The sequence below is a fragment of the Egretta garzetta genome, unplaced genomic scaffold, assembly GCF_000687185.1.
Source record: "Egretta garzetta isolate BGI_Z169 unplaced genomic scaffold, ASM68718v1 scaffold111, whole genome shotgun sequence".
Taxonomy (NCBI): Eukaryota; Metazoa; Chordata; class Aves; order Pelecaniformes; family Ardeidae; genus Egretta; species Egretta garzetta.
In genome coordinates this window covers 1,027,010-1,041,943 of record NW_009258672.1, presented here as the reverse complement: position 1 = coordinate 1,041,943, position 14,934 = coordinate 1,027,010, and the positions used below count along the sequence as shown (strand labels likewise).

At 39.9% G+C, this 14,934-nt stretch overlaps 1 protein-coding gene across 1 annotated transcript in view; it reads right to left on the bottom strand.

The window, feature by feature from the left end:
• Window positions 1–3,596: 3,596 nt before the first annotated feature.
• MAP7D2 (MAP7 domain containing 2) overlaps window positions 3,597–14,934 on the bottom strand; it is a 37,116-nt gene continuing 25,778 nt past the window's right edge. Inside the window, exons 10-17 of the mRNA XM_035888574.1 lie at window positions 10,516–10,748; window positions 10,010–10,136; window positions 8,585–8,789; window positions 8,333–8,437; window positions 7,038–7,091; window positions 6,287–6,365; window positions 5,380–5,566; window positions 3,597–3,846 (exon numbers count right to left, since the gene is read on the bottom strand). Of these exons, the coding sequence (XP_035744467.1) occupies window positions 3,597–3,846; window positions 5,380–5,566; window positions 6,287–6,365; window positions 7,038–7,091; window positions 8,333–8,437; window positions 8,585–8,789; window positions 10,010–10,136; window positions 10,516–10,748 (1,240 nt within the window). The remainder of the gene's footprint in view (window positions 3,847–5,379; window positions 5,567–6,286; window positions 6,366–7,037; window positions 7,092–8,332; window positions 8,438–8,584; window positions 8,790–10,009; window positions 10,137–10,515; window positions 10,749–14,934) is intronic.

Genomic DNA, 14,934 nt, shown 5'->3' with positions numbered 1-14,934 from the left:
GATGCCCAATTACCTCACATGTATTATTTATTTACGTATCAGAAACTTACTGGTAGTTATACCAGTTATTGAAAATATTGAACCTGGGAAAGGACAGTAGTGGTGTCTGGTTCTTCTTGCTGCGTACAACCTTGTTTTGCAGATCCCTTTATAAAAGTAATCTAAAAAAAAAAAAAAACCCAAACCCAACACATTATCCATTTATAAACCCATTTATAAAAAGCCATTCAAGGATCACTGCTCTACTTTTTTTTTTTTTTTTTCTTTTCTTTTCCTTGCTGCTTCTTAAAGCTTGATTCTCAAGTGCTTTACAGCAGAAAAGCTCCCCCAAGGACTCGTGTGAATCACTGGTGATCCTTCACCACAGTTTCAAGACCACGGACAAATTAAAAGTGAAAGCTCATTGCGTAGACTTGAATCACAGCAGCAAACACTGGTATGGTATTGGTATGGAGAAGTTACATCATCCAAAGTAAAAAGTAGAAGCGATTTAACCCCTCAGCTAACAGTACTTGCTCCAGATATTCAGCCAAAATTTGTAAAGTTATATCTGAAAGCAAATATAAAGGAAAATAGGGACAAATCACATTAATTATTCCAGAGTTAGTAAGACTGAGATGAATTGTAACCATGGAAAGTATTCATATACTTCATAATAAAAGTAGATTCTCTCATTTTCAATTTTGACTGAAGTTAGGATTTAAAAAAAATTCTTTTTACAAAATCTTAGAACATTTCCCCCCCCCAGCGTTCCACTAGAAGACCAAGCGCAGCTCCAGGCTGGCCTCTTTCTAGAATCATAGATTCGTTTAGGTTGGAAAAGACCTTTAACTCCAAAGCAGCAGTACGCGCATGTAGCTTGAAGAGAAGTTCAGCATTTACGTTCTGGGTACCCTTACAGAACGGCTCCTGCACACTCAGCAGAGCCGTGTCTACCAGCCATGGCTCCCAGGTTTTCTTTCCCTTATTTTCTTTGCCAAGTAACAGCCCAGACAGCAGAAGCTGGGGCTGCAAACTGGCTTGTATGCGGTCACGAGCACCCTGGATGCCACAGTTTGGAAGCCCTCGGCTTAAGGCTCTTCTGCCAGCAGCCTGCATTTCCTCTGCATATTGGCAAGACATCAGAAAGCAAGTGAGTATATGGCAAAGGAAATAATGGTGAAATATTCTGTGGCTCTGACAACTGCTCCTTCATTCAGTATTACACCCTCCTTCAGCAAACACCTCAGAACAAATGAACATACATGTATTTCTAAATCCAGTCATATTTTCCCTGGAAGTAAAAAAAAAAAAAAAAAAGAGCTAAGAAACAAGCTGGATTCATAAATGAAAATGTATTTCACCTTTATACATGCTATACAGGTCATGCAAATACAGAAATCTACAGGTTATACAATGGCACCATAATAAAATATAATGTGACGTTTGTCAAACACAACATATCACAGCAAAACAAACTTTCTGTTTGTTTATTGTTTAGGAAATAGATGAAGGACTAGCTTGGAAGACACAGTACCATGCTACAGCTCACTGCACACTCAAAAGGAAGTATTTCTCTGAAGTACACTAACGTAAATAGAGCTGGCTTGTTGTAGGTATGATTTCTTTATAGGTCGCACATAACGTCATTGCTTACTTTCCTGTTGCTGGCTTTAGAGAGCACAAGAACAGGGCTACAACTGAGCTCAAGCCACGCTGTGAACTCCCTTAACATGTGAAAAAAACCCAAACAAACAAAAAGCAAAAAAACCCCACCACCCCCAAGTTTTCACTTCTTTTGTGTTAAGTGTCCGAGGAGAGTTGTACTTATCATTTATTCTTATAAGGAACTGGACAAGTGTCCTCAAAGCAGCACATGATCTAGCATGAAGTTATCATAGTTCACCAACAGAAATAAAGTTAACACTGTATGGCACATGATGTCTATAGACATTTCACATCTTGGTGTGAATTTTTCCATACAGATGCGTACAGAAGGTGAAGAGGGGCTAGCAGCGTTCCCCGTGTGCGGCTCAGCCTTTGCGTTTCTGCTGCAACATTTGCGTATTGTTTTGCTGCTGACTAAATCTTGTTTTGTTGAGCCTAAAGGAAGACAAAATACTTCTCTGCAAGATAGAAAGCCTGCTGGTATTAATCGCGTGCCTGCATCTCCAAAGATGAACATCTTAGCTCTGCCCCCCCCCCCGGACCACTCACTTGGATCTACTACAGCTATACTATATATATATTAAGGGATTTTTGCCTACGTTGTTTACAGGTGTTACACAAGTATGGTTTTAAACACATAGTTGATAGTCGGTCCCGGACTAATTAATAATAACCAGTAAGTGCCACTAGTGACTAAAAGTGTCAACATAACCATAACGGGATAGCTCCCACGCTCCACAGCCAGTAAGAAGGCTCTTTTGATTCCAGCAGTTGTATATTTTTCAAGCTTCCTCAGCTACAAGTTTTGAATTATACACCTGCATAAAAGTTGCCAATAACTCCTTATTAAAGACAAAAAAAAAAAGATAGGCACAAAACTAAGGTACAGTATATTATTTCATTTCAATGCACTGTGGGCAAACCTCATCATTATTTACAAGAACAAGATGTCTAAATGGATGCATGATAAAGCCTAAGGAAGAATTATTTCAAAATAAAATGCACAGGTAAAAATCACAGTGAAGTGTTGAGATGAATTTTAAATTAACAGAAGTAGTAAGTGCTTTATTAGCAGCTAAAGCTCAGATTCTAATGCACACTCAGTCTTCCCTGAAAAAAAACCATCAAGGCTCTAGTTCATTGGTTTCTACCGAAAGCAGCCAGTCGTTCAACATAGTCCCTGGGAAGACAAAGTTATATTCAGCTCTGATTATTTGAAATCCAGTGTTCAAGGACTGCAGAAGCTTTTTCAAGTGACAGGCTCGTACGCTACTGGCAGTAGCATCATAGGGATATACATCCTCCACAAATTGCTACCTCTGTCAATTAAAAAAAAAGAGAGAATATCAAGTCAGCTACGCAACTTAGATGACCTCGGTTTTGTAATTTAGAACACAGTCTTTCAAAAAAAATGGACTGTGGCAGTGTACTCTGAAACCGTCACCAAAGCCTACTATGCTTTTTCCATATTGCTTGCAGGCTTTGCAGGATAAGCGATTCTATACCGTGCTGCAGGCATCTACAGCAGCAGAAAAGAGTAAGCAGCAACAGTAACTACCATTTTCTAGGCTGGCCCCACTTTTACCTGTTGTCTTCATGCGAATGGGCTCTAAAGCCCTGTAGGAAATGTATTGTAGTAATGAAGAAAAAAAGCAACTCTTCTCACTGTGTTCTGAATGGATAAAGGAAATGTTTCCATTTACCAGATACTTTCGGTTGCTATGATACACTCAGTTGGCATACGATGTCAATTTAAAAAGAGCTGCAAATATGAAAGTTTATGCTGAATTTAAATATCTAGGAGACCAGCTTTCTTCCTCCCTCCACATACGCTGTTTACAACTGCTGTATTTTTCTGGGAAGCTCATAAGTGATCACAGCAATTTATCGTATCTAACATGTTTATCACAATACTGTACCTTTCTCTGTTCTGCTGAAAAGCGAGGTTGTCAACAGATAGAATTAAGTGTATTTTCCTGTCCTGGACTGTTAAATCCCTCAATCAAGTTTTTGTTACAGTCATCTAGGCTAATGGTATCACTGGACATCTTGGAGTACGTAGCTTGGCCTGTGAAATCCAAGAGATCTTCAAGAGCCTTGGCATTACTTGTCCCATTTTGGTCCAAAGAAACACCAGGCATGAGTTCATTCATAGGTGAATATTCGGGGATAGAGATAAGTTCTTCTTTTGAAACTGGGCTATAAAAAAAGATAAACAAAAGGAAGATGCAGAATAAGAGGCGTGTAGCTTTTCATTAAGCAACAACCAAATTCATCTGACCGTTCAAAATATATTACTTATCTTAAGGCCCCATGCAGCAAGCCCTTACATAGAGTATGTCCCAGTCCAAACAAATAGAGGTTACCCTGTTCAGGATGGAAGGTCATACTTCATTCCCTTACTTAAATGTTTATTGCATCTTGCAAATTATTGTCCTGACCCTGCAAACATTTACCTAAAGCACTCACACTTCACAACTTAAATAAGTTATTTCTTATGACCTTGTGATACACCTCAGACATTAAAAAAACCTAGAATTTAATTTAAGAAGCACTGCTACCAACTGACGCTTTGCCAAGACTATACGGCTAGTGCATTTCAGTTTGGAGAAGACAAGGCAGAGGAAGGATTTTGCAAAGATTTCTAAAGCTATGAAGGAGTGGTTGGCAAGTTGAGGGCAAAACTCTTGCCCATCAAATGCTGCAATTCAGAACCTAGGGGGTGCCCAATGACACTAGTGAGACACTGAGTTTAACACAGACCAAAGAATATAATTACTAGTGAGACTGTACTGTGGAACTTGCTGCCAGATGAGGTCCTGGACACAAACATTATCAGCAGGTTGAAAAAGGAGCTGGATAAACTCATGGGCAACAGGTCCACCAGCAGGTATTTCAAAGGGCAAGGCAAGGGTCATACCCTCTGACATCCCTAACATAACACTTCTGTGTGGTCCTGGACTGCAGAAAGTGGTGGGCCCAGGTGCTCTTCCTAACTAGTCTGCCTCATTGATACTCTCCAAGACCAAACAATGGGCTAGGTGGACTTCTGGTCTGTTCCAGTAGGACATTTCTTAGGTATTTATACAGATTTACTGGAAATACTGAAATTGTATGAGAGGTTAAGTTGGCTTGCTGATTAAGGAAGCACCACCTAAAATTTCCACGTTTAAAATTCAGAGCTAGCTTTCTCATAGCAGCCGTAAGATATGAACTTCCTTCTTTCCTTCAAGTCCTTCCATCAAAATCCAACAGTATTTTAATACACACAAAGTTATTTACTGATTTCCATACATTTGTTCCAGTTAAGGACTTGAAATTCTAAATTATTTTCTTTACTCTGTTTGTATGGAGGGAGAAAAGCTCATGCATCGTAGCCATGCAGTCCTTACACAAACAAAAAAAAATGGGGACATCCAACAATATCTACAGTAGCTACTTTCACAGAATAATCTGGAGCCCATAAGTAAGGAGCGTAGAAGGAATTCAAAGCCTACCCCCACCCCCCTCCCCCCACCAAATAAGTGAGAGTGAGATGAGGTTCTGTTGACTCTCGTGTGAAACAACCCATTTGCATCTTGGCAGGAGTGGAGTGCACCACAGTAGACACCTGACTGCCACATTCAGGGGTAGGTGAGAAGTAAAGCACTAAAGTATTAACAAATGAAACAGAAAACTTTGCATGTGTCCGACATGAATCCCACAATTTCTATCAGCAGATACAGTCTGTACCTCACATCCATGGACTGAACCTCATCTGTTGAATCTTCCATGCTGTTAGATTTCCCATCAACAGCTTCCAGCTGAGTAAGTCCTGGAACTGACTTCAGTCCATTAGCAACTGCATCTTGGGAAGGGATTACAGAGGCAGCACTTTCTAAGCTTTTATTTTTCAGGCAGGTTGCCAATCCATTGATCTCTATAAAAGAAGGTTAGAAATTATGACAGTAGCAACTTCTTTATTTAAATAGTTTTTTTTTAAAAAAAAAATCACAAATCCTTTATAGATTGAAAGAAAGGAAGACTGACAATGCAGTAGGACTCAAGTTTCATCTATGACGCATCATACTACACTATCAATCCTCTTTTCCACTCTAAAATTGCTCTTCATGCTGTATCTTTTAAATCTGAGGAAATGGGAAGAGAATGAATGCTTTGTCTTTTACATCACGTAGTAAACGCCTTAGCCTGGCGAAGTAAACAAAATATAGGTAAATGCCAGGTACGTATATGTTCTTTAATAATGCTTTAAATATATATGCTTTTTTCATCAAGTCAAATTAAATGTAAGATTTAGGGCAATACAATACTATGAAGAGCTTGGAAGCTTGATTGTGTGCAAAAATTTTTCTACCTACAAAATCTGAAGGTAGATTGCAGCAACCAAACCTACTGGCAGACTGGAACTTCTCATTTACAGAAATGCTACATCAGGTACTAAAATGGAGGAGAAACTTTCTTCTGCTTATGTGGCAAAACAAAGCAGAGTCTCCAGTTTCTAACATTTGTTACTGATGCAAATGTGGCTGTAGAGGTGAAGGCAAAGAACCTGTGATAATACACAGTGCTCTGTCTGAGATTAGGAAATTCTGAAAAGAACTAACTGTGAAAACAGGTTAGGAAAATATGGTGATTTTACCTGGCTGGTTGAGAACAAGGGCCTTCGGCTGCTTTTCCACATTCAAAGTTGATGGTACCTCCAGTTTTGGCTCTTCCTTCTGTAATCAAGTAATGAGTCAAATGTATTAGATGAAGGACTGTAACCTTCATGGAACTGATTGGACTCAAAATCTGTGAGACTGCCCAGGGCCTCGGGGTGGTCAAAGGTCACTGACAGCAAGAGCGGATTTTTTTTTTCCTTTTTAATTAGGCACAGGATTTTTTAATTTTGTTTTACTTCAAAAAGAAAACACTCTCTGTAACTGAAGAAACAGCTTCCTTAGTAGAAAACTTAGAACAGAAGTGAAAACTCGACTCTTTGTCACTTCCTAGCTGGAGACAATTGCCTTGTTTTCAATCCTCCATTCCTGGCAGGCTTAACACAAAGAGCTCAGTAACTAATTCACTGGCTGCTACAAAGCAGGAGAAGATACATCACAGCAGCAAACATTACAGCTGCAGCACCCAGGAATGGGCTCTTGCCACCTTGCTAGGTAGTGAGGGAGGTAAGTCTGCAAATAGTTGCATAAAACTGTGTCTTCGTAACAGTGGCACAACAATAATGGTGGCACAATGACAGTCATTCTCAGTTTGAAATGCAACTGAGATTTGGGCGTAGAGTGTACTTAAGTATACCTACTAACACAACTAATCTGGAGATTAATTTTCACATATGGGTTATAAAACAACACACACACACACACACCCCGCAACGACACACTGTTTCATACCTTTATTTCCGGTGCTTCACTCCTCCTTGTTCTCTTCATTATTTCATCTATTCTCTAGAAATCAAAATAGATTGGAGGATGAGAAGGCAGACAGAATATTTAACACAAGAGACTGATAAAGGAGAAAAAAAAAAAAAGACGAAAACTTTTCATGACCCTGTCTGTCTTGAAAAAGGGAAAATAAATAAGAAAAATAAAGAAAACAAAAGATAGAAAACACCTGGCACCCAGCTTTCACATACCAGTCTCACAGAACATGATTTTCTCAGTAGATGCAATTTAGAGACAAACCTTTTAATACCAGGTGTTTGCAGTTGAGTTCTGCTCAGCTCTGGAACAAGATGTTTATTTAAAAACAACAGCAATTATTTTCATCTAGTTGCTTTTCCAACTATTTCCAAATAGTTCCTTTACAAATCATTAGGCTTTTTGGAATGGAAGAATAAAACGAAATGTCTGAAGTTATTCTTGCTGGATATGTGTAAGGCATTACGCTAAAATACTTTTTTTTTTTTTTCTTCTTCATTCAGTAAAAAAACCCCTCCCAACAAACCTTGTCTCTTTGCAGTACTGTGTGAATGGAAACTATTTCAGATTTAAAGACACTTTGGTTTGGTATTCTAATCTGCAACTGCAACATGCCTCCAGCTCAGTGGTAAAAAGTTAAAAATAACACACTGGAACAACATACATAGAAAGACGAGCTTTCATAACCAGACAGAGGTTCTGCAGCTCTGCAGTTGTTCTCTCTTTCCTGCCACAGAGCTGTAGATAAAGCTAAGCTATGCAGCTCCAGCCATTTCCTTGTGTGGCAGCAGCCAGACAGCCCTGCTGCCTCTGCATAATGCAACCAGAGGCAAGCCAGGTGGGAGAAAACCTGTTTGTTAATCACATTAACTTTCTCAATTAATGACATGGAGCTTCTGTTGAGTAAGTTTGAAAACAAAGTCACTCATGTTCCTCAATAGTCTGTGATGTCCTGGGTCGGGTGGCAATCAACATTTGCCTTGGCATGCCATTCCATGTTTGTCTCAGGCATTTAACTTCATGGGTAGAAGCTAATTCTGTGTTTGTTCAGTGCCTAGGAGAAAGTAATTTGCCTTAGGCAATTCCACATTGTTACAAATTTTGATGCCCACATTCCCCTAAACATGCAAGTAGCAAATACTAAGTTAGGCATAAATATCAATTTGTAATCCCTCCAGATTTATTATTTCTAGATACTATTGGGTACTTCCTGGGTTATGTATTTAAACACAAAATGAAATTATCATAAACGAGACGCAAATACCTACCTTCTTCCGCTCCAGTCTTTCTTGCTCAATTTGCTGCATGATTTGTTCCCTTTCGAGACGAAGTTGTTCAGCTGCCTCACGGGCTTTGATTTCTGCTTCTTCCCTCTAATCAAAATGTGTAAAATATGATAGGGCCCTTATTTATTTCAGGCAGATTACCAGATACTGTAAAGTATTTATTTATATGTATATATAAATATATGTATACATAGATACATATACAAAGTTTCACATTTGTGTTTGAGATGGTACCTGTTTCTCAAGTTTGGCTTGGAGCTCTTTCTCTTGCTTTTCTTTCAGCATTTGTTCTTCCTCAGCTCTTCTCCTAGCTTCCTCTTCTGCCTTTTTTCTAGCTGCTTCTTCTTCACGTTTTCTTTCCTCCTCCTTCTTACGAGCCTCTTCCTCTAGACGAAGTCTTTCTTCTTCTGCCTTTCTTTTCTGTTCCTCTTTTTCAAGCCTGCAAAAAATATAACAGTATGCTTAAAAGGTTTCATCTTGTTTAGCATGAATCCTGTTGTATGTACGGCAAGCAATCAGCAGTAACCAATAATACAGGCATCAGCGCACATTTTGATGAAAAATGCCAAGATAGAGCAAAGAGGTTGAGCATATGTCCAGAATTCAGGTTGCTATCAAACTTTTATTCCAATCTTATTTTCACTGCCTAAAATATTTCCTAGAAATCATAATTTCCCTTCAAAAAAGAAATGTCACCAAAGAAAAGAAAATAACTCCATTCTAATTTCAATTAGAGCTTCAATAATAAAACCATCCCTCTTCCCCAGTACACCACACCCAGAATGCTGGTATCTACAAACAAGCAAGTACTTTTTTTTCCTTCATTTCAGCCAAGATAAACAGATCAGATAAGTAGCAGCAAACAAAGTCCACAGAACACAGTGGTACACTAGAAAGAGTGCGCTTAAATTCCACCTTTGCTGTTCCCTGGCTCACTGAGGGACATCTTGCTCCTTTGTCACCACATCCAAGAGCTGCTTTGACAGCTGATCATTCTTATCCTTGCATATCGGTGATTCAGGAAGCATTTCCAAATTTCCCCTCCCCTCCATGTTTTCAATAAGAACAGACAAAGTTGAATCTTGTCATGCAGAGTTAGTGGTTTAATATTAGACGCTTGAAGGAACGGCATAATTTGTTGACACCTGCAACCAGCACTCAATGTGAAGAACCATGTAAAAGCTTGCTCCCAGAACAGAGACAGAATTTCATTGCTTAGACACAGCAACCTTCACTGTGCCCACACTTTTAAAGCCCTCAACTGCCTACAACAGAGCTGGGCCGGGACAAAAGCTTCAGGTTAATTTGTTGAGGGATACAAGCCTTACCATTTAAGGCATATACATACTCCTGCAAGACTGTTTCTTCTACGTGATCTAGCTCTTTTAAAACTGCCTCAAAGAGGGGTTTTTTTTGACGAAGTAAAAGTTTCTTTGAGTAATAGTTTCTTCAGGCTTCTTAAAGAGGCCAAATTATTACTTTCTAACTTCACTAGTCATAAAGACTGCAAAAGACACTAATGAGTTAGGGGTCTAAATCGAAAGAAATTAACACTTACATGTAAGCTCCCACCTTGATTCTAAAACCACCACAGTTTCAGGCACCTTCAGTGATACAGGTTAAATTACTAGGTAATAATTTTCACAAATGAACAGTTACCTCTCCCGTTCTTCTCTTTCCTGTCTCTCCCTTTCTTCTTGTTCTTTTTGCAGGCGGGCCTGTCGTCTTTTTTCAGCTAGAATTTTTGAGGCTTCTTCTGCATCAGTTGTTCCTGCTGTGATCTTACCTGAGAGAAGACAACCAAGGGTGAAAGTTAAGCAGGGAACTGAGAGGGCCCAGCACTTCCATGCTCTAACAGAGACTAAATAAAATGGGCCTGGTTCACACTGGTATGACACCTTTGCTTTTCAAAAGCACACATCAGCCTTTTCAGCAGATAGAATATGGGATAGGTAAAGGCATCCCTGGATTTCAACATTTTCACATCCTCATTAACAAGTGTTTTTCATACATGGTTAACCCTGGTGAAAACTATACATTCGCTGATACTAGTATGTACCTTTACACATTTCTCATAAACCCATGACCGAGCAGCTTCATAAAAAGAACAGTTCATCACAGTTTAAAAGCCTCACAGACCCACAACACCTTGCAGTAAGACTCACCTTCAATATTTTCAGTCTTTCCTGGAGAAGGCACATGCTTCTCAGAAGCCACCTGGCTGGCCTCATCAGTGCGTGCTCCTGGGGATTTTTGATGACTGATGTTTTCTTTCTCCTTGTCTGCTTTCTTTTTAGGAGTTTCCTGGCTGAGATTAGAAGTAGCACGATGCTTCACAGGAGAAGCTGGATATTGTTTGGCATTTTTAGGAGACTGAGGATAAGTCTTTGCAACTGTCCTGATGAGGGAAAACAAAAAAAAAAATCAAAACAGACCATTCATTAGCAACTTGGAATCAAGTTCTGTTTTTACATGTATCACTCTTTCTTGTCTCTGGCTACATGGTAATATCAGTTGTTTCCAGCAGTTATCCCTGCTGAAATGAAGGGAATTGCCATGCAAGTGGAAAAAATAACAGAAAATTCTTGTTTAAAAAGACCGATAATACTGCCCAAGTTGTAGGAAAGAGATATGACATCATGTACTACCTAAACCCAGTAATTTTCATAATGGCCATTTCACAACAATTTTGTCAACATTACTGTATTCAGTAGCCCATCTCAACATTTAAAGCAAAGCTATGGCTGCTTTCTGCAGCAATTATAATGAGCTGCTATGTGCTGCTTTCATCTGAATACAGCCTTCTCAAACACAGTCTTTTTCTAACAGTACTTGATTTTCTAAAATAGCACCAAATATTACTATATACCATAGTAAAGCTGGGCACCACAAAGAGAGACAGAACTGACCAAATTGTACAGTCAGCTCCACTGTTTCAGTGCTTTAATCAGCACCAACACAGCAGACTCAAAGCTCAAAACTCAGCAACCTTTTACACAGCTGCACTTGCGGCGAAGGCAAATGCACAGCAGCAACGCAGCCAGTGGCTCATTTGGCTGTTGCATACTTTAGGTGAAATGATAACCTTGAAGTAATCTCTGGGAAAGCAGAAGGGAAAAGATATTCACTAAAAATTTGTGAGATTAAAGAGAACAGATTACGAGGAAACATAAAACTACACACAAACACCATTCACTACGCAACACCAGTAACTAGCACTAAATCTTATAACATCAAGAAAGGCTGGACTGTGTGACTAAGTGGTATGGAAGTGAAGAGATTACAGTCTTAAAAAAATTATTTATGTGAGTCCCATTAGAAGAAATAACGCTACATTAAAGTGAATATTACACATGTAGTTTTAACCTTCCTCATGGATATGCAATTATGGTATAAATGTATTATCCCTTATCACTTTTTTCATCTACACAATATAGAGTTTCATGTACTACAAGATGTTTTCTGGACTATACACTCGTTCTGGCAGACCACAAGCATGAAAAACATGGACAATGGCTGAAAATTAATGAACTAGAGTGGAAAAATTTGTACAGATGTAGCTACAGTATTGTGTGGCCAGAGACTACTATAACCAGAACAGCATTTGCATCACAGAGCAGACAAAAATTAAACATCTTTCAATTGCTGCCCCTTCCCTCCTTTCCCCCCCCATTCAGGAGAAGAAAGGGTGCTTTTCTAACATATTATGCTGCATGCAACAGGGGTTGAGACACCAGAACACAAGGAGATCATTCAGCGCTGCCCAGTTTGTGGGGAGGAAAAGACCGCAAAGTATTGCGCCACCCATACTCTCTGATTCCCACTGAAGAGTCATCACAGACTCCAAAAAGCCCTTAGGCTTGTGGAACAGTAGCACCCAACTAAATTCGAAGTTTAGCTCAGGTACCCTCTGCCTGCAGACCCAGGAGCTCCCTGTCAGCTCAGGTCCTTGCCCCCTTGGTCCTTGCCTGAGCTAAGCTGTAGGTATGCCAGTACCCAGCCTTGTAACCTGCTGATCCTGACCTGACGTCCTGGCTTGTCCTTGGACCTGCCTCATTAAGTAAGGCCTTTGCTGGCTATCACTGGACTCTTGGCTGTCCCTGGTCACCATCACCAGACCTGCCCTGGTCATTTCTTTTGTTTGCTGTGGGATGGGGTCCTGTGGGTGAGGTCCCTGGTCCCTGTCTGTCCTACTGCCACCCATGGCTCCTGGCTCACCCTGCCATGCAGGGCAGCCTGTTCCTGCTACTCCCTGACAGAAACAGGCCTTGGGAGATGCAGACAGGCAAGTCTGTTTCCAGCTCATGTGAAAAACAGCAATGGGAGAAGCCAGTGAGATTGGTTGGTGTTGACCAAATCCAGTTTTAGCATTGTCTTTAGTTTTCTCTTTAGGATACAGATGGATTCCCAAGCCCACCTAAAGACAAAGGTAGAGATTTCAAGGCCCCACCTACATATGTGCATCTTGTGTGTGCCTCACCATTACAGCAATTCCCAACTACATCTCATAAAATGTAATATGTACATAAAAAGCAAACCACCTTTCTTATGCTTCTCTGCAGCACCGAGGATGCTTCTTGATAATAAGACACTTCTTCAAAACATAGTCCCTTCTTGCTGTCTTTGGTTTACATTTCCAACTTTACCACACATTCCTTGCAATGCTTTTTATTTAACTTGCTGTGACAGGAGGAGCAAAACAGTCACATAACTAAGGCTGAGTCATTTACAGTATTAGCACAGAAGTAATTGTTCTCTAATAAAGACATGACAATCAAATTAAAGAGGTTGGTAGGAAGGAGTCTAGTCATGAGAGCTATGTATCTTGCACTGCACAGGAATTAGAGCAGGCTGGCTGTACAACTTACCTGTTGGACTAGAAACGTGAGCTGAACCTATTATTTAAAGCAATGCATCTTTGAACTTTTAGACCTACAGAAAGTTTTTCTTACAGCTCTTCAGCTAGAAGGACAATAAGAAACAAGTATGGCTTTGCTTGTTTTAAAGCAACTAAAAGGGAGAAGCATATAGAAGACTGATTACTGCATGGACGACAACAGTGTAGCGCAAGGAGTGAAAAGCTGAGAAAGCCCATGAGGAATAAGAATATTTTTTCAGAATTTTTAAATCATTTATTGGATGCCAATAGAAAGTATTAAATGAACACTGTTTCCCTCCTTGTATTTAAAACATATTGTCAACTTAGCATCTTTAGCATTCCTAGACACAGGCAGAATTGCTACTGGAAAAAAACCACTCCTCCCAAGAGCATTTAAATTGTGCTACTTTTTACCAGAAAGCGCCAAACCTGACTGGGAAGACAGAAAAATGGGATTATTAAGGGAAAATGTATATACGCTTGCATAGCGGCCTGCTTAGGTCTAAAAAAATACTTTTGCCTTATGAGAAAAGGAAAAGGATGTAATGAAACCCTGGGAAGAATGTGGGAACACAGAAGTGTGCCCAATGAGGGTCAGAGAATTAAAGATAGCTCCTCCCCCAAATCTGGGAAGCGGTAGCATATTAGTTGTCTGAAAGTTCACTCATCTTGGTCACTACATTTTTACAGGGGAAGAATACAGAAGTAACAGGAAGCATCTTCCTCCCTCCAGGAGGCCTTAGTTTTCTCGCCTAACTGCCCTGTGTTGACATGGGGGCAGCAGCTTGTAAGAAGCCTTTCTCATCGTGACCCCTACATGCACTGCAGGCACCTCTGTTCAGGTCTGAGGATCCACTGGTCCTTATATTACAATGGCTCTTATTTAATTAAACAAGGGATAGCCCATACTGCAGAAGAATGTCTCAGGAAGAGCACAAGAGGGGTTCTGAGCTTACTTTTGCTAAGCTTAGAAAATAAAGCACACATGAGTCAGAGGTCACATCCAATTTTGTTCATAACAGCAAGGGAGAGGACAGCATGCTCTCTTGAAAAGCCAGGTACATGACAGTTCATCGGTTACAGCAGTTCAGAAGGCTGACTTTAAATCAGAAATCCGCAGCAATGCCAGAGCTGCATTATTTCCCCCTCCCCCATCTCCCTATCAATTCAATAAAATCTCTGCTGAAACCACACCAAGGACTTGCATGTTCTCAAGCCTGCTTTCTGAGATTGCTCTAATCACAAGCTATTCCTGGGTTCTGACATTTTTGCTCTGTTACTGTGGTATTAACTCAAAAGCATTTTGCTTTCACTCTTAGTTTTGATCTTCTCTAGCCAGAGACAGATTCATTTCTCTTTCACATTTCTTAAAAGAACACAAATTCAGCATAGGTCTATAAAATAGTTATTTTGATATCTGCATTATTACAGATGTTTTAAAAATCTTGAATTGGCCCATTCTCTAGCCAGCTGCTGAAAAAAACCCCTGAAAATAGTCTTGATGCAACATTCAACCATTGTTTTTATCTTTCCAAGCCAAAACAAAGATCAGGAGTAGTAAATGTAGCACATGTCAAATAAAATCTAAAACTAGGTCACTGCAGGACACAGAATCATAGAATCACTTTGGTTGGAAAAGACCTTTAAGGTCATCGAGTCCAACCTTTAACCTAACCCTGCCATCCCACCACTAAACCATGGCCCT